General features: G+C 37.1%; 1 protein-coding gene across 1 annotated transcript in view; it reads right to left on the bottom strand.

The window, feature by feature from the left end:
• Positions 1-20,936, bottom strand: part of EPHA6 (EPH receptor A6) — a 1,119,052-nt gene that overhangs the window by 121,434 nt on the left and 976,682 nt on the right. The window contains 1 exon segment of the mRNA XM_049857907.1: positions 4,874-5,083. Coding sequence (XP_049713864.1) covers positions 4,874-5,083 — 210 coding nt within the window.

Below are 20,936 nucleotides of genomic sequence, written 5' to 3'. Positions count from 1 at the left end.
CATGGGGTGGCTATGAGTTGAAATCGACTTGACGGCAATGGGTTTGCTTGCTCTTTTTTTTTTTGCCTATGTTAATTAGGAAGGTATAGTTTCCTTGTAGCACACTGTTCTAAGGATTATATTCTTGGAGATTATGAAACAAACAAACATGATATCTCCCTGTTTTTAAACCCATCAGAGCCTCTATTTTCTCCAAATCCTTCTAATACATATTCTAAAAACATTTATAAACATTAAGTAAATACTAACTATACTTACACAGCAGGAGAAAAAAATCAAAATTATTTAAGGTAAAAGATACTTTCCAAGAAAGTTATACATAAAACCTTGAAAAGTTGAATCATGCTTTTTTTTTTTTTATATCAAGTAATATTAAGTTCCCAAGAGCCAGGAAACTTTCTCTTTAAAGTTGTTCTCAGGTAAGGTTTTTATAAAACAGAGAATTCTTTTCATATAAATGACTCTTCCCCTTTATTATATTTTATTATGAGTTTGCTTGATTTGAGGTATATCTTCACTAGGCAGTAAAATTTTCTACCGTCTCCTTCCTTTTAGAAGGAGATAGAAAATGTATTTGGGGACTAAGTATATTCACATAAAGCTCTAAAAGTTTTACACAAAATTTCCACAGAATGCCAATGCTCACTTTGGCATTATCTTGATGACATTGAGACACAGCGCCCATGACCCTTCGTTATAATTTTGCCTCGTAATCTAATGCCCTTAGCTAGGCCATCTCTAGCAGGGATCCTCTGTCTTGATTAATAGCATCTCCATTCAGCTGGTTGTTTAATCTAGAAATACTGTCATCATATCTAAATCTTCCTTCTTCCTTATAATTCATATTTAATTAGTTACCAACTCTTATAAATTATGCATTCATGCTGATTTTCAATTCTCACCCCTCTGCCTCATTCCCACTGTCATTGCCCAAATTAAAGCCATATGGACTTCCTGGTCTATAGTGATGATACCCTAACTCGTTTGCCTACTGTCAGTCCTTCTGTCCTTCAGTCTTTCTTCCATACTCTTGACAATAATATCTTCTAAGACATGGGTCTGCATTTGTTATCCCCTATTTAAATCAATCAATTCTGTCTCTTAACTGCTATAAAAAAACCTTCAAATGTCTTGAAAGGCCTTTTAAATACCCTCAAAATTATTTCTAAGGAACTTGGCCCCTCCACGACCTCTCATCTCAATTCCAAACTTTTCACCTTTCCATCAACATGCCATTCACTTCTCTGCATTTCCATGTCTTTTCTGTTTCCTGTGTCTGGACCACTTTCTCCCAACTATTTGCCTAATGAAACCTTTTAAGGGCTGGTTCCAGTTTTATCGTTTTGTGAAGCCTTCTCCAGACCTCCGCTTGAATTCTTGCCTTCCATATGGGAGACCCAGGTTTGATTTCTGCCCAGTGCACCTCACGTGCAGCCACACTCATCAGTCAGTGGAGGCTTGCATGTTGCTATGATGCTGAAGAGGTTTCAGTGAAGCTTCCAGACTAAGAAGGAGTGCGAAGAAAGGCCTATATTTCCAATAATCAGCCAGCGAAAACACCATTCTCCAGAATTGGAAACAATTAGCTTAACAGAAAACTCTTATATGCAGGGTTCTATAGCTTCAAAAGGTATTTCAAGTTATACATATGCAAAAATAAAAGGAAATAAAATAAAGGTCTTGAAAAATGTGAAAATAATGATGACATTTTTCAATCAGAAAATGGAGTTGAAAATACTGGTTTTTCTATGATGGACAATTTATTTTCAAATGTGATAGACTTTGTTTTATAAAGTTCTCCGGTCAAATTAAAAGATCAATAGGTACTACCACCTTATACATCACACTCTGAAAGTTAATTTATTTTCCTTAGAACTTTGATTCTTTGTCAGAGAAATTAGTGAAAATACAACTGATGAATTAATATAGAGCATTTCTATAAAGTAAACATAGCAAAGGCATAAAATATTTTATTCAAAATACTAAACTTTCATTCACCCTGGAGTAAATGAACATAGTGAAGTTTCAGAAAAAGTCTCAAAGCAAATGAAATAAAAGGAAACTAAATAATGGTTTTGGCTCTTTTAAAATTATGTATATGGTTAAAAAAAAACAGAATAAAAAATCTTGCAGAGTTTTACTGACTTATTTTTCTTTGCAGCTGTCAAATTAATCACTTGTGAAGATTTTGTTAACAAATACCAGAATATAGTATAATTTTACAAATTAGTAACTTTCAGATTGCTTAAGAGAGATTTTTGGACTGAATTTCTCAAAACAATAAGCAAAGACATCAGTGGAATGAATTAGTTTTCAGGGCATTCAGGAATATTTAAACTATTCATGAGTCAAGCTGAGATCATCTTGTATACAGATAATAGTTTGGTTCTAAAAATTTAGTCTTTTATTCTTATTCACATTTTCCCCAAATGTTATTTGGAAAAAAGGTTTATGGTGTACTGATATATCTCCAGAAAAATTGATCTTGTTAATTTTTGTGTATGAATATTCAGATCATTTCATAATGACTGTTGTGAAGAAAAAAAAGCTCATTTCATAATCCGCCTGGTGCTGGTACAATGACAGACACATTAACCAATGGAACAGGATCGAGAGCCCAGATGTAAATCCACCCACCTACAGTCACCTGATCTTTGACAAAAGCCCAAAGTCCATAAAATGGGGGGAAAGACAGACTTTTATAACAAATGGTACTGGCAAAACTAGATGTTCATTTGTAAAAAAATGAAACAGGATCCATACCTCACACCATACACAAAAACTAATTCAAAATGGAGAGAAGACCTAAATATAAAACCCAAAACTATAAAGATCATGGAAGAAAAAATAGAGCCAACACTAGTAGCCCTAATATACGGCATAAACAGGATACAAACAAAAACTAACATACACAAACACCAGAAGATAAACTAGATAACTGGAATCGCCTAAAAATTAAACACTTATGGCTCATGAAAAGACTTCACCAAAAGAAGACAGACTGGGAAAATATTTTTGGCTATGTCATATCTGACAAAGGCCTATCTCTGAAATCTACAGGAAAATCCAACGCCTCTACAACAAAAAAGACAAATAATTCAGTTAAAAAAGGGGCAAAGCATATGAACACTTGACCAAAGAAGACATTCAATCTGTGAGCAGACACATGAGATAATGCTCCAGATCACTAGCCATTAGAGAAATGGCAATCAAAACTACAGTGAGATACCAACTCACACTGACATTACTGGCACTAATTAATAACACAAAAACAAACAAAAAAACTATGAAAATAACAAATGATAGGCACTGCTGGTGGAAATACAAAATAGTGCAGTCATTTTGGAAAATGATATGGTGCTTCTTTGAAAAGCTATAAATAGAAATACCATAAGATCCAGCAATCCCACTCCTAGGAATATATCCTGGAGAAATAAGAACCGTCACAGGAATAAACATATACACACCCATGTTTATGGCAGCATTATTCATAATAGCAAAAAGATGGAAGTGATCTAAGTGCCCATCAACAGATGAATGGACAAACTATGGTACATACACATAGTGGAACACTATGCAACAATAAAACAACAATGATGAATCTGTGAAACATCTCACAACATGGATGAATCTGGAGAGCATTATGCTGAGTGAAATAAGTCAATCACAGAAGGACAAATATTGTATGAGACCACTATTATAAAACTCATGAAAAGGTTTACACACAGAAGTAACAATCTTTGATGGTTACAAGGAAGGGGAGGGATGAGGAGGGAAACACACTAACTAGACCATAGATAAGTGGTAACTTTGGTGAAGGGGAAGACAGTATACAATACTGGGGAAGTCAGCACAACTTGACCGAGGCTGTCACAGAAGCTTCATAGACATATCCAAACTCCTTGAGTTACTGAGTTAATGGGCTGAGGGTTGGGGTACATGGTCCCAGGGGACATCTAGCTCAATTGGCATAACACAGTTTATAAAGAGAATATTCTACATCAGCTGTGGTAAGTAGTGTCTGGGGTCTTAAAAGCCTGCCAGCGGCCATCTAAGATATATCTACTGGTCCCATCCCTGCTGGAGCAAAGGGGAATGAAGAACACCAAAGACATGAGAGAAAGATTAGTCCAGAGGACTAATGGACTACAACAACCACAACCTCCACCAGAGTGAGCACAGAACAAGTAGGTGGCTGGCTACCACCACTGATTGCTCTGACGGGGATCATGATAGAGGGTCCTGAACAGAGTGGGAGAAAAACATAGAACAAAATTCAAATTCATGAAAAAAAAAAATCAGACTTGCTGGTCTGACAGACACTGGAGAAACCCCAAGAGTATGGCCCCTGGATGCACTTTTAACTCAGTACTGAAGTACACACTCCAGTTAAAGATTAGTCAGGTTTATAGGGCAAACCTTAACACACATGAGGAACGTGCTTTGTAGTTCAAACATGTATACAAGACTAGATGGGCACACCAGCCCATAAGCAATGACAAGAGGTCAGGTAGGATCAGGAAAACTGGATGAATAGAAACAGGGAACCTGGGTGGAGAAGGGGAGAGTGTTGACACTTTGAGGGGTTGGCAGCTAATGTCATAAAACAATTTGTCTATAGTTTAATGAGAAACTAATTTGCTCTGTAAACTTTCACCTAAAGTACAGTTAAAAAAAAAAAACTTATAATTAGAAAAAAATAATTTTTTAAAAACTAGGCACTTAGATAAGGCAAATATGTCTCAATTAAATAACAATGTTGAATTAGGGGAACGAAAATAGAAAATTAAGAAATCAAAAATAGAATCACTATAAAAACATTAAAAATAGTAAGTGTAAACAATCTATATCAGAAAAGAACATATAAACTTACAGTTGTTGTATAAGCAGCTTCTGGATCATCTTCCAGCACCCGGGAGAGACCAAAATCTGAAACTTTGCACACTAAGTTGCTGTTGACCAATATATTCCGAGCGGCTAGATCCCGATGAACATAACCCATATCAGAAAGATACTTCATACCAGACGCAATGCCTCGGAGCATACCAACCAACTGGATGACTGTGAAATGGCCATCGTGTTTCTGCAAGAGAATCACAAGTGTCTAAATTAATTGATTTTAATGTATTTGTGTGTGTGTGTGTGTGGAATCCCTGGGTAGTGCAAACGGTTAACAGGCTCAGCTACTAACCAAAAGTTTGGCAGTTTGAGTCCACCCAAAAATGCCTTAGAAGAAAGGCCTGGAGATGTACTTCTCCAGTCTACTTCTGCTCTTGAGTTGGCTCTGACTCATAGGAACCTCATGTATAACAGAACGAAAAATTAGCCATTGAAAATCCTCCACAGCTCAGTTGTATCCTAATACACACGGGGATACCATGAGTTGAAATCAAGTTGATGGCAACTGACATTTTACTACTGTGTCTGTGTGTAATATTAAATAAAACCCTTGAGTCTGTTTTACTGTATCCAATGAAGGGAAGAATCGAGTTTGCTGACCATTGACTTTGCTTGTAAAGAAACATAAGAATTAGTTTGACATTAAAAAGAAGAGAAAATATAGCTGGGAGTGATCAGGGAGCATAAAGGATAGAACAAAGCGTTAAAAGAAACCAACAAAATTAAGTTTCAGAAAAAAATATTTCAAACAATTTTGGTAATAAAGGAACTAAAGTGAAATAAGGTAAGAACAAAGGCTCCCAAGAAAATAGAAACCACTTTCCATAGCTGTGAGCAGAGCATTGAACCAGCCAGACCAGTGGGCAGAAGGGCAGCACTGAATTGGATGAAGGCTTGTGTAGTATTTCATGAGATACCTGGTGAAAATAGTAGTTCAGGTAACTCAGACAAAAGAAAAGCTGACTGCATGGACAAGAAGTGAGTTTAGGGAAGTTGAAAGGTAAAGACAAAAAAGTGAAATCAAAACCAAACATAATCAATAGAAAATAACTACATTTTTTCATTCTTACATTATATAGAATAAATAGAAAGGAAGCTGTTGACAGTTGACCGAAAAAGGGATGAGGCTATTAGAATATTTTAGCTCTTGGTTGAGAGGATTAAGGAACCCGGCACAGTGAACGACATGTAGGAGCCATTTCCATCTTATTCCCTCTACTTTGATTTAAAAATAATTCATTTTTTTAAAGGGAAAAAATGCAGTTATCATCCATGCAAGATGTATGCATCAACAAGACCAGATACAAATGGCATCCTTGAAATTAGAGAAAAAAAAATTAAATTGCAAAATAATGCATATTGTACTACTCAGTTATTGTAATATTGTCTTTAATAGAGTTACAGAAAAACATGAAAAAAATTCAAGTTGTTTTTACACATCAAACCAAACCAAACCAAAACAAAAAAACCCGCTGCTGTGGAGTTGATTTTGACTAATAATGATGGTTTATAGGACAGAGTAGAACTGTCCCATAGGGTTTCTGAGGAGCAGCTGGTGGATTCAAACTGCTGATCTTTTAGTTAGCAGCCAGATGCTCAACCACTGTGCCACCAGGGTCCCTTTTTGCACATCAGGTAACATTTGTTTATGAATGATATTAAAAATGAGTATCTAAAAACACATAGGACTGTACCACACAAAGAATGAATGCTATTGTAAACTATGGTCTTTAGTTAATACATATTATTGTTAGGTGCCATTCATTTGGCTCTTACTCATAGTAATCTCACGTTTAACAGAACAAAACGCTGCTCGGTCCTGTGCCATCCTCACAATCATCTCTATATTTGAGCCCATTGTTGCAGCTACTGTGTCAGTCCATTGCATTGAGAGTCTTCCTCTCTTTTGATGACCTTCCACTTTACCGAGCATCGTGTCCTTCTCCAGGGTCCCTTCTGATAACCTGTCCAAAGTAAGAGAGATAAGATCTTGCCACCTTTGCTTCTAAGGAGTATTTTGGTCGTACTTCCTCCAAGACAGGTTACATTCTTCTGGCAGTCCACGGTATATTCAATATTCTTTGCCAACCTCACAATTCAAATGCGTCGATTCTTCTTTGGTCTTCTTTTTTCATTGTCCAGCTTTCACATCATATGGGGTGATGGAAGAGACCATGGTTTGGGTCAGGCACACTTTAGTTATCAAAGTGACATCTTTGTCTTTTAACACTTTGAAAAGGTATTTTGCCATAGATTGCCCAATGTGATATGTCATTTGATTTCTTGATTGCTGCTTCCATGGGTGCTGATTGTGGCTCTAAGAGGAATGAAATCCTTAACCATTCATCATGATATTGTTTATTGGTCCAGTTGTAAGGATACTTGTTTTCTTTATATTCAGATGTGATACATATTGAAGGCTGTAGTCTTTTACCTTCATCAGTAAGTGTTTCAAGTTAATAATAATGTATCAATAATATTTCATGAACTGTAACAAATGCATCATGGAAATGCAAGATGTTAACAGGAGAAACGATGTGTAGGGGGAGGGGATGTATGGGAACTGGCTATACTTTCTGCACAATTTGTCTATAAATCTAAAATTGCTCTAAAAAATAAAAACAAAACAAACAAAAAAAACTAAATCAGTGCTGTCAAGTCTATTCTGACTCATTGTGACCCTATAGGACAGAATAGAACTGCCCCATAGGGTTTCCAAGGCTATAAATCTTTATAGAAACAAATTGCCACGTCTTTCTCCAAAGGAGTGGCTGATGGGTTCAAACTGCCAACCTTTTGGTTAGCAGCCAAGCACTTAACTGTGCCACCAGAGGTCCTACAGTAAAGTCTATTAAAATTGACAATAAAAATGAATATCTAGTTAAAAAAAAGGATTATATTATACAGTGTAGTAGAAACACAAAAAAGGATTATATTATACAGTGTAGTAGAAACACAAATAATAGTATCTTAAAAATTTGGCAATTTAAAGAAGTTTTCATGGGTATCTGATTTAAAACCAGAGAACAGGGATGCTCTGGCTCCTTTTCTGTCATAGTGACCTAATCTGCTATACAACGATGATTCATTGGCCAGTTAAATGAATAAGCTTATACTACAAATGAAATAAACTTTATCTTATTGTATTAACTTATCTCCCTGATACCTCTTTGATAATATCTCCCAACTCAAGTGCAGAGTAAGGAAAGGAACCTTCACTTAAAAAAAAAAAAAAAAAAGCTCTACATCAAGGGAATCCATTTAAGTAGGCTCTTCTGTATAATTAATGAGTAAAAGATAACCTAGCAAAGAAAATCTTTGGTATTATTAGCTCTTCACGTTTCTAATCCATCTTCTGAGACAGAGCACCACTAGATGAGATCTGCCTCTTCTACCATGTTCCCTACCTACCTCTCTTCTATTAGGAATCTCAAAACCTTTGAATAGAATTGAAAACATAAGTTATTCTGACCTAGAAAGGATTATGCTAAATTTAAAGAGGTAGTTCTTTTACCTATTAAGAAAGGAAGTTGCCTGGTGTCACAGTTCATGTCAGTGAGGACTTTCTAAATAGTAGGAAAAGTTAATGGTCCAACTGAAACATAAAGAATAACTCTGTTCCCTTGTCTATACAATAGGAACAGAATCATTTAACTCGGCGTTACACTGAGAATCACATATAAAACACAGCACAGCCCTTGATTTATTTTAATAATATTTATTTAATTAAACCTTGTTATTATTCTTATTAATATTATTGCATGTTGTTTTTGTAATTTAATTCAGTCAGGAAAGTCTCTTCTCACTTTTCCTGAAAAATTTACTGGCAACATAAGCTCCCACATACAGAAAGAGAAATAGTTACTTTAGACCAGGATGACATTTAATTTCCTATCTATTTTGAGGGTCGCACAAAGCTCCAAGTTATTTTTTAATAGCTTTATCGAGATATGATTCATGTATCATATAGTTCACCCTTTTAAAGTGCACAATTCAACGGTTTTTAGCAAATTCATGTAGTTGTGCAACCATCACTACAATCAGTTTAAGAACTTTTTTAAAGAGAAACCCCATACTCATTAGCAGTCACTCCTAATTTTTCCCTCACCTCTTCTTACCAGCCCTAGGCAACCACTAATCTACTTCCTATATCTATAGATTTGCCTATTCTGGACATTTCATATAAATGGAATCATACAATATGTGGTCTTCTGTGACTGGCTTTTTTCACAAAGTGTAATGCTTTCAAGTTTCATCTATGTTGTATTATGTATCAGTACCTCGTTAGTTTGTTGCCAAATAATATTCTATTCATTTTGCTTATGCATTCATTAGTTGATGCACATTTTGATTACTTCCACTTTTGGGCTATTATGCAAGTTATATTTTAAAATCATTTTGAACATTCTTGTCACCAACATTTGAAGAGACTTGGATAAGTTGCTTTCATATCAGTAACATAGTAATCAAGGTCTAGTAATGAGAAGTGACATCATTAAAAAAAGAGGTTTTGGTGTGTGAAAAAACTGTAAACTACTTTCTCCATGTTCAGTCATGGGACTATGTTGTTGCCGTTGTTAGGTGTCGAATTGGTTCTGACTCATAGCGACTCTATGTACAACAGAACGAAATACTGCCTGGCCCTGTGTCATCCCACAATCGTTGTTATGCTTGAGCCCATTGTTGCAGCCACTGTGTAAATCCATCTTGTTGAAGATCTTCCTCTTTTTCACTGATTGGCTTCTTTACAAAGCATGATGTCCTTCTCCTGAGACTGGTCTCTCCTGATAACATGTCCAAAGTACATGAGACGAAGTCTCACCATTCTTGCTTCTTAAGGAACATTTTGGATGTTCTTCTTCCAAGACAGTTATACAACGTGGTATATTAATTTCCAAGCTACTGGCCCACGACTCTTTTGGGGTTCCATGAGATCAAAACTGTTTTCATAACAGCACTAAGTTGTGTATCTGCCTTTAATACAATGTTGATATTTGCACTGGTAGTACGATAGATACTGAGAGATAAAACTGCAGGAGACTTAACACAAATCACAGAAGGGATATCAGACTGTGTTAGCATGCTCGTATTCTTCTCTGCTACTCAGTAAAAAAAAAAAGAGAGAGGATAAGGAGGTAGTTTTATTTAAGAATATCATTGATAAAGCAGTAAAAATTATTAACTTCATTAAATCTTGATCCTTGATTACATGCTTTCAGGATCACATTCACAACAAAGGCCTTCGTCCATTCCATGCGGAGTTCTATATCTGGGACGACCCTTCGGAGTTGACCCAAATTGAGGCAAGGGTGCTTGGCCCTTGTACTTCCATATCAACCAATCACTGGATGCAGGCTACACCAGTAAAGAGATCATGACCCTGGGCAAAATGGCTTTCTCTAGCCAAGGAAAATTCCCAGAGAGGGACTTAGCTAAGAACTATGAGCCTTAAAAATATCCAGAAGCTATAAGAATACAGGGGGTTGATCTTGAGAGGTTTTCCCAGTAAAATACCTGCATGGAAGTCTCCTTTTCAGAGTCAGTTTCCCAGGGAATTCAACATGCTGTGACAATCTCTGTATCTATTGGTCTATCCTATCCTATCCTACCATATCCTACACTTTCCATCCATCATCCATCCCTCCCTCCCTCCATCCATTCGCTATTTATAAAATGTGGTTTTGATGCGAGAGAAGCCCTGAAAATAGCTCTACATTCTTTGGGAGCTCAAACCTCAATTGCCGCCACATTATTCTAGAGGTAAAAAATAGCCAACATTCATTAAACAGTTACTACAAATCAGTCACTGTTCTAAGATCTTTGGAAGTGTTATCTCATTTAATTCTTGCAACAATTCTTTGATGTAAGTATAGCTATTATCTCAGTTTTATAGATGGTCAAACTGAAGGACAAAGAGATTTAGAAAGTAAGACTTAATAAATGATGGAATCAGGATTCGAACCCAGTCAGACTAATTCCAAAACCTGTTTTTATTGGAGTTGTCTGAAAAAGAGTTGGCTCAAATTTTGTCACAATGGCCTGGTCTGGGTTAGTTTGGGCAGCATCGTTCAGCTTAACGAAGCAAGGTTTAAAATGTTTCTGACACCAGACCAGAAACAAACAAACTGAATACTCCATATAAACAAACAAATGAGGATCCATTTATCTATGTCTGGCTAGAGGAATAGCCCCATTTATTCATATATGAAGTATGGCACAAATATATTTCTCTACAAATGATGCAACTGTCTTTTTCAAACAAAATCTATATTTGTCTTTCTAGTCCTTGTCAATGTAGCCTTCTCCAGTTTGGTTTAGGACATGTTGGTTTCCTTGAATATGGTGGATGGTTAGTAAGCGGTGACTGAATTAAATAATCTTTGACATTATCTTGTAGTGCACTGGTTGCTGTTACTATTGCTCCTATTGTCTTATATAAACTAGACTGCCTGCTTTTCATAAGATAGAGCACAATTTTTTTCCCTTTTATGCAGCAGTTCTATCACAGCATCCATTATGCTGCCATGCATTGTGTCAGTGCTCGATAAATATTAATTCAAATTGAATTGAATTGAATTGTTTATAAGGGGAGGAGAAAAATGTGAGAGCAATGAGATTTAATATCTTTGGGCTTCCTACTGGAGATTAATCAAAAAGAAACAGAATCTTTTTTTTTTTTTTTTATGACATATGGTTTCTTCCCAGGAAGGCAGATTCAAGTGAAAGAGAGTGAATGTGGCACATTTACACACCACCTATCAGAGTTTAGTAGCTAGAATTCAGTTTGTCTTCATTCTTCTCTTTCCTTGCTCTCTAAACCTGACTGTTGAGAAACATAGAGCTTAACCTCTAACTGACAGGAAGGGTCAACCTGATGGGAAGGTGGTTTCTGAAAGCTATACATACTAACTACTGCTATTTCCCAAAGCTACGGAGCTCTTTCAGACCCCTTTTTCAAACCCTCAAGTATAACATCCAGAGAGCACAGATCTGAACAGTCGCCAAGCATGTCACATTGTCTTTGCTCTGACACAAGCTACTGACAATGGTTTTCAAGCTCTGATGAGTGGACTGCCCCCTGCAGACACATTTAGTGTCTCAGAGGTCCATTCCTTTTAGACTGAGCTCAAATGCTTTGCCTGAACTTAGGACAAATGTGGGGTTTGAGTGCCAGGCCACCTCGGAACCAGCACATAAGTGTACAAGTTTTTTTTTTTTCTTTTTAACAAATAAATATATTCAAATCCTATGAAAACACAAATCCCACTCCATCACTCACTTGCTTAAAACTATCAATGACCTTGAATGACAAAATAAATTGCAGGGTCCTCAGAATGAATAAAAAGATCTGACTCTTCCTTATATCGCCAATGTCATATCTTTATTTGACTTCAAATTTTTAGATTCTTGCAACGTCAGAGTACTTGTGTTCAGCATGTTACTTCATGTCCAATGTGTTTGGCTTACGCTTTATCATATGTCAGGAATGCCCTTCCAGTCTTTGGTCACTAGAATTTTTTCATGATAAGTATCATAAAAAGAGGCCCTTGTTGAGCCCCCAAGTTCATTACATCAAACAACTTTCTCTCAATGTCTACTAGGGACCGGTCATTGCTCTAGTTGCTGGCATCAAAGGGGGAAGCAAGAAAGAGATGGGCGTGATCCAGTTGTACCTACATTTAATGGTGGGCAAGGAGAGAGAAAATAAACAAGTAAAAAGAAATGAGATTATTTGAATAATGATAAACTATAAAATAAATAAAATGGAGTGATATGATAGAGAGTGGCATGGTGGAGCCTGTGAACAGTCTGTACAAACGGTTTACAGGAGAATTTGAGTTTGGCGTGCTTGAGAACAAATGAGTTTGTGTGCTTGTGGCTGGAGTTTGTTTAGTGAGAGGGAGAGTGACAGGGAGACTGGAGAAGTAGGCAGAGCAAAATGAGGAAATATACTTTAAAGTCATAGCCAGCAGGATCTGAAATACACGTGAAGGAGGGGAGGGCTAGTTAGGTAAATGAAGGAATCAGTCTGGGCCAACCATCTCTCTTTATTGTTCACAAAGCACCCTGTCCACACTAACATTGGTTACAACCATATGTGTACTTATCTGTCTGTTCCAGTAGTTTGAACATAATCTCTCCGAGGGAAATAAGCATAATTTGTTTTGTACATCCTTGTAGACCCAGGGCCTTGTTTGGCATACGGTACATATTCAATAGATATTCACTGGATTTAACTGAACTGAATTTATTTATTTTTAAAGGTGTGAAGTGTTTCAAATTTTTACTAAGTAGTAAAATATTTTCTCGAAGCTTTTATCATGGAAAGTTAGATATACTGTAGTCTGAAAAAACTACAAGTGAACCAGAAGTCCTGACCATAATTACAGCCATCTCCACTTTGGAGGACGAGGCTCTTTGTCTACCAGTTTTGCTGCAGAGTGGGGCAAAGGGGGTCAAATATCGTATACAGATTTCTGTTATATTTCCTTTTAGAGCCTCATCAGGGAATCGTATCAATGTCTAGCTCACCAGCCTAACAGCCTTACAGACCATCTGAGGTCTGTGGCCACAGTATAAGCTACTGTCCGCAAGCTTTCTCTCTCGAAGAAAAAATATATAATACTCCTTTGTATAAAGCAGATAATTATGGTGATTCAACATTGTGAAAATGTTAAATGTGAGTGATAAACAATACTATACCCCAGTAGATGGTAAGCTGCTATTCTTGAGTAGAATTAATAAAAATTATTTGCCACTCAAAGAAACATCTACAGAGGATCCAATTCACAATTTGGTGCCTGGGTTAGCTACAATAAATAAAGCAGCTTCCAGAGATTTCTCACAAATCTGGAGCAATAAACACTATTAAATAATGACAGTTTAAGCTCTAAAATGAAGTACAGAAAGTTCGGTTCATCTGTATGTCAAAAAGACTTCCTGGTTCACTAACCATGAGTTATAAGCAATGGCAGTGTTCTTTCAAACCAGAATGACAAAAATAGAAGGCTTAGCTGAAATCTTGTGAAATTATTACTCCAAAACTCTGACTTGAGCTGTAAAATGGCTCTACAGGAAATGCACACTGCTAAGTGGTTTACAGAAAACTTGGTGGCATAGTGGTTAAGTGTTACAGCTGCTAACCAAAAGGTCGGCAGTTTGAATCCACCAGGAGCTCCTATGGGGCAGTTCTACTCTATCCTACAGGGTCACTATGAGTCAGAATTGACTCGATGACAATGAGTTTGGTTTTTTTTTTAAAGTGGTTTACAAAAGACAGAGGTTCACAAACAGTGGAACATTGTAAGCCTGTATTCCCTCACATCTATGTTGATAGAAGCTATTCTGAGACAAACTAGATGCTGTTAGAAATGCAGTGGGTTCATACGGGACAAAAGATGAGAATCTAGGAGAGCCACAATGACAGCAGAGTTGACCTCTTCGTTCATGATTGTCCCTTGGTCCGAATATCTTCACCTACACTATCTGCATATTGTCACTTCTTTTTGGTTTGCTAGCTGAAATTGCAGTATGAAAATTCTATTTGGGTTTACAAAACCATCATTAGGGTTTGCAAAATCAACTGGAGGAGTTAGGAGAGCATTGGCGAGTCACATTTTAGTATGAATTAGTTTATGTTCAGTGAAGATCTGTGGCACTTAGAGAACAAGAGCTTCGATTAGTGTGGGGAGAGCTCCCACATTAGAGGTGAGTTTATAATGTGCAAAAAGGCCTAGTTTAGGGTAGGAGGAAGGAGCCCTGGTGGCACACTGGTTAACTGCTGGGCTGCTAACTGAAAGGTCAGTGGTTCAAACCCACTAGCTGCTCTGTAAGAGAAAGATGTATAGTTTGCTTCGGTAAAGATTACAGCTTTAGAAACCATGTGAGGCAGTTCTACTTCGTCCTACAGGGTTGCTATAAGTCAGAACTGGCTGGATGGCAACAGGTTTAGGGTAGGAGGGAGTGGTGAGGTAGTGCCACCACCTGAGATTTAGGACAGCAAAAATTGGTTATCTGAGGTCTTGTCCAAAGAACATGGAGAAAGGGGTGGATGCCAAAAAAAAAAAAAAAAGCCCTTTAAAAAATTTCCCCAGGGCAAGTTATGTAGAGGGAGGAAAACATGTTATTTCTTTTTCTGAAGGAAGCTGTGACCTCTTTGTATTAAAATTTACATCCTTTGGATGTACTCTGTGTTAAAGAGGCTTTTCTGGGTCTGCCTAGGTACTTAAGCAATATCTTTTAAAGAAATATTTATGGGAAAACACTTTCTGAGTTCTGAACAATTGATTTATAAGTGACTTTGAAGAAAACCGTCCTTGGGAGATTACTTCTATAACTTATGTTTAAAGATTCAATTTTATGTTTCTAAATCAGAAAGTTGACCATGCTATGACTTTTTAAAATCCCTCTGTATTTGTAAAAGATTTCGCTAGGGTTATTTATAGGATTGAAAGAACCAAATCACTCTTGTTTTAAAATAACCATTGAATAAATAAGAGTCAATATCTCCTTTTATTGAAAACCATCTTGGTTCTTGTGGTCTCCTCAGTTGCAACTCTTATTATTATTTCCTGTAGAATATTTACTAAATCCTTCAGGGGCTTTTCTTTTTAGTCATCATGGATTTTGGTATGCTAGGCTGAGTTGGATTTTTAGTTATAGAAGAGAGAAGCCATCAAGAGTGGAATCAGAAATTTCAATCATAAAGAAACTAAAAATGTCATTCCTCAGGTACCTAAAAAAAATCTAGGAAGAAAAAAGGTAGACACAGATTTGTGAAACATGGCAGTTGGATTTCAGAATTACATTTTAAGAGCTTAAATTGAATCTGAATATAATATAGCTTTAGCTTAGAAAGCTTACTACTGAATTTGCTTTTTTATTTTTTGCTTAGGTTTCTATGAAGGTAATCTACCCTAGCTAGCATGTGTTACATTTAAATAAAGTCAAGAAAATTTTAGCTTTTTTTTTGTCTGGCTTCTGGGGCAGCGTGTCATAGGATGCCAACTGATGAAGCATCGTTACAGTTATTAGAATTACTGGTGGAAATGTTTGCAAAACATACTTGCTTATGTCTACGTATGAATTTCATAAAATCTGTTTAGGGTGGTGATTAGGATTTGCAGGGATGGTGGAGAACAAATTTCGAATCTAATATTTAGTTCTGTAGATCCAAAATCCCCTCAGTGATCCAAACATGGGGGATAGGAATGAGCATAGAGGAAATCAGAAAAATGCGTGGAGTTTCTCTATATAACCTTCTAAGTTATATACCAACACAAGTTAATGTAAAGTCTTTTCTGCAAAAGGAAAATTAACAAAGAAAGTCATAAGATACAATTTCATGGTATAGGGTAACACAAATCACACTACACATTTACAGTATTAAAATGTTTAAAGAGATAAATTTAGGCTATTGGATGTTGGCGCTCCAACTCCTAATTTAAAAATAAAAGGCTCAGCAATCCATATGCTTGGTTCCCAGGACACCATGCTTTCATATATCTGGGTGTTTAATTGTCGTATTATTTATGGAATAGTATTTGGCATTAAGCTGTAACAGGTGTGGTAAATAATAACTCTTCTGTATGAAGTTTCGCTTACTTTTTTTCTCTGAAAAAATGTAATTAAGAGGATGGTATTCAACTCTAAATTGTATGGTTTAAAACCAGCTACTGGTGGTTAAATGCATCTTCACTTTGTTTTTTCCACTGTCAAATAGAAAGTGAATGCGATGTAGATTAAGTTTGTTCTTAGACCACAGTACAAATATAACTCTACACACACACAATTACAAGAAAAGTGTGCCTAATAAAATACAGCTCTCATTATTAATATATAACTAGCATAAGGTAAAATGCCATCTTTACTAGATTTATAATTTCAGTACATAAATATTTAAAAGATCCCTTTAATTTTTTAAATTAATATTTGCTTTGCATTTGTTCAGGGAAACTTCAAATGACTCACATTGCTTTTGAAATGCTGATATGCACTTATATGTATTATTTAAATACTCATATTTCTGAGGTACTTCTAATAAGAATTTTTTTTAATGGTGAAAATTAAAACTATTCTTATAAAACCAAAACCAAACCCATTGCTGTCGAGTTGATTCCAAGTCATAGCTACCTTATAGGACAGAGTAGACCTGCTCCATAGAGTTTCCAAGGAGCACCTGGTGGATTTGAACTGCCGACCTTTTGGTTAGCAGCCATAGCACTTAACCACTATGCCACCAGGGTTTCCTAAAACTATTCTTAGCCATTGGTAAAACAGACCAGGAAATAACAGAATGATAATTTTAAAACTCTTAGTGACATTTTTTGAAATGTACCATAGTAAACCCTGGTGGCATAGTGGTTAAAAAGTTTGGGCTGCTAACCAAAAAGTCAACAGTTTGAATCCCCAGATGGTCCTTGGAAGTCCTTTGAGGCAGTTCTACTCTGTCCTATAGGGTTGCTATGAGTCGCAATCAACTCGACGGCAACAGGTTTCGGTTTGGTAGTAATAGTAGATAGGAGCCCTGGTGTCATAGTGGTTAAGAGCTCAGCTGCTAACCGAAAGGTCAGCAGTTTGAATCCACCAGCTGCTCCTTGGAAACTCTATGGGGCAGTTTTACTCTATCCCATAGGGCCGCCATGAGCCAGAATCTACTCGATGGCAATGGGTTTGGTTTTTGGAATAGTAGGTAACTTTTATGGAGTCCTTACTTTGTGACAGGCAATATTCTAGAAGTTCTATGTCTATAAGCCATTTAATACAATAATCCTAGAAAGCAGTCACTGCCTATTATTGACCCGATTTTGTGGATGAGCATTATCCTTGAATCTTCTCTTTATTTTATATCCTTTATCCAATCCACCAGCAAATACTATTGGCTCTACTTTCAAAATACATCATAGAATCTGACCATTTTCCATCACCTCCACTGCAACTATCCTTGACTAAAACACCATCATGTTGTCCATGGATTATTGCAAAAGCCCCCTAATTTTCCTGCATCCACCTGCGCCTCAACTCAGCCTCCTCTCAAAGTAGCAACCAGAGTGATCCCTTTAAAATTTAGTCAGATCATGTCATGCGTCTACTCCCAACTCTGCAACAGCTTTCCATGTTACCCAGAGGAAGTCACCACCATTACAAAGGTCTACAAGGCACTGCTTCAATGATTTTCCAACTTGCCTGTGCCTTGGGCTCACCTGAGAAGCTTTTAACAAATATTGACACATGTGTCCCACTTCAAGAGATCATGATTAAACTGGTCTGGGGGATAGCCTGGAATCTGGGTTTGTTAAAACTCTCCAAATGATTATAATGTGCAGTCAAGGATGAGAAATATTGCCCTCCAAGATTCGTGCGCCTCTCTGCCTCCGTGACCTCTCTGACTTTATCTTCTACTACCTTCTCCTGTACTCGCTTTACTCTAGCCATAATAGTAGAATGACCATATACTTTATTATGCAAACTTTAACCCTTGTGAGAGAAAAAGGGTTCTGTTAATAACTATGAAGAGACAACAGGCATGAATTGACACCATCCTAGTAAAAACAAGCATATAGCTATTGAGCATAAAGAGTTATTTACAGTTCTACAGATACAGAATGTCCCACCTCCCACCCAACACAAGGGCATTGGCACTTGTTATTGCTAGTTCCTGGAATATTTCCCCCAGGAACTAGCAACAGAGGTGTTACCTCACCTTCTTCCAATTTTTACTCAAATGCCACTTTTCAGTGAGACCTTCCATGTCCTCTCAACTTAACATTGAAACGCACTCTCACCTTCCACCCTGACTTTCCCTACTTTATTTTTCTCCATCATCTGACATAGCATAAATTTTTCTGAATTCTTTATTTATTTCTCCTCCCTCTCACTAGATTTTTTTTTTTCTCTTTTGTTCACTTCTGTATTCCCAGTTTCAGAACACTACATGGCCTACTGCAGTCTCTCAATACATGTTTGCGCAAAAAATAAATGACTTACTATTTGACATAGGCAAGTTGCCTAACTTGTCTATGCCTCAGGTTCTTCATTTCTAAATGGGAATGACAACAACAACAACAATAAAAATAATATCTATCTCATAGTGTTGTTTTAAGCGTTAGAGGGTTAATGTGTGGGATTGGAATAGTGTCTAACTCACAGAAAGCACACATTAATGCTAGTCACATTAGTTAATCAGTGAGAGATATTGATACATATTTTCACTTTAGCCACTGATTCCACACCTAGAAATTGTGAACTCTGAAACAGCCCACTTCAGCAGTCTTAAACACCATGATAGAGTGGTGTCCTGGTAAACCAGCTCTCTGGAGGAAAATAAAACAAGACCTGACTTGTACCATTTCTCAATTTCTGCTGTGTAAATACATCCACCACGGCCAAATTCAAACTATTAACAGTTTAACAACTAGCTCACACAATTCCTGAATATTTAATTCTTGTCCCTCGTAAGGTGTTATGAGTTGGCTCTAGCACCAATGGTGAATAGCCTACATTCTGGCCACATTCTGCTATTCCTTTAATTCTCTCACCTTATAAGCAATTATACTTCCTCTTCTACCTGATGAAGACTTCCAGCCCCTAAAATTTCTATCATTGCTTGCTTCTCATAAACCTTTCTAGATGCACAATGCACAATCTCTCCAGTCTCAGAAGATGTAGAGGCTTCTACTATTCAAGGTCAATTCTCTACCAGGGTCTTTGATTATATATTGATGAGATTTTGGACTTAGAGTTAATGCTGGAATGGGTTAAAAGTTTTGAGAATGTTGGGATGGGGTGAATGTACTTTGCACGTGGGAAGGACATGGGTTTTGGGAGGCCAGAAGATGGACTGTCATGGGATTGATTGTGTACCCCCAAAAGATATGTTGAAGTTCTAACTCCCACTTAGCCTTATTTGGAAAGAGGGTTCCTGTAGATGTAATTAGGTGAGGAAATTAACAAAGGCCCTAATCTCTTTATAACAATGTTTTTATAAGAAGAGGAGAAAAGACACAAAGGGAAGATGGCCATATGAAGATGGAGGCAGAGATTAGAGCCATGCTGCCACAAGTCAAGGAATACTTGAGGCTACCAGAAGCTGGAAGAGGCAAGAAAGGATTTTCCTCTAGGCCTTAAGACAGCATGGCCCTGCTGACACTCTGAATTTGGACATTGTCATGGATTGAATTGTGTCCCCCCAAAAATAAGTGTATCAATTTGGGTAGGCCATGATTCCCAGTATTGTGTGATTGTCTACCATTTTGTCATTTTATGTAATACATCTATGTGTTGTAAATCCTAATCTCTGCCTGTGGTTAATGAGATTTGGTTATGTTAAAGAGGATTAGGGTGGGATGTAACACCCTTACTCAGGTCACATCCCTGATCCAATGTAAAGGGAGTTTCCCTGGAGTGTGGCTTGCATGACCTTTTATTTTACAAGAGATAAGAGGAGAGAAAAGTGACCAGAGAGTTGAGGGACCCCATACCACGAAGAAACAACAGAAGAAGAGCGTGTCCTTTGCACCCAGGGTCCCTGTGCTGAGAAGCTCCTAGTCCAGGGGAAGATTGATGAGAAGGACCTTCCTCCAGAGCCAACAGAGAGAAAAAGCCTTCCCCTGGAGCTGAAATGCCCTGAATTTGGACTTGTAGCCTGCTAGACTGTGAGAGAATAAATTCCTCTTTGTTAAAGCCATCTACTTGTGGTGTTTGTTATAGCAGCACTAGATACCTAAGACATCTAGCCTCCAGATTGCTTGCATGATGCATTGATGCATTTGAATTATGGTGCTGGCAAAGAATATTGAATATACCATGGACTACCAGGAGAATGAACAAATCTGCCTTGGAAGAAGTACAGCCAGAATGTCCCTTAGAAGTGAGGATGGTGATGCTTCCTCTCATGTAGTTTAGACATGGTATCAAGAGGGACCAGCCCTGGGAGAAGAACATCAAGCTCTGTAAAGTGAAATGTCAGCAAAAAAGAGGAAAACCCTCAATGAGATGAATTGACATAGTGCCTGCTACAATGGGCTGAAAGATAGCAA

This window comes from Elephas maximus, chromosome 18, assembly GCF_024166365.1.
Source record: "Elephas maximus indicus isolate mEleMax1 chromosome 18, mEleMax1 primary haplotype, whole genome shotgun sequence".
Taxonomy (NCBI): Eukaryota; Metazoa; Chordata; class Mammalia; order Proboscidea; family Elephantidae; genus Elephas; species Elephas maximus.
Note: the sequence above shows the minus strand (reverse complement) of the source record. Positions and strands in the feature narration are given on the sequence as shown.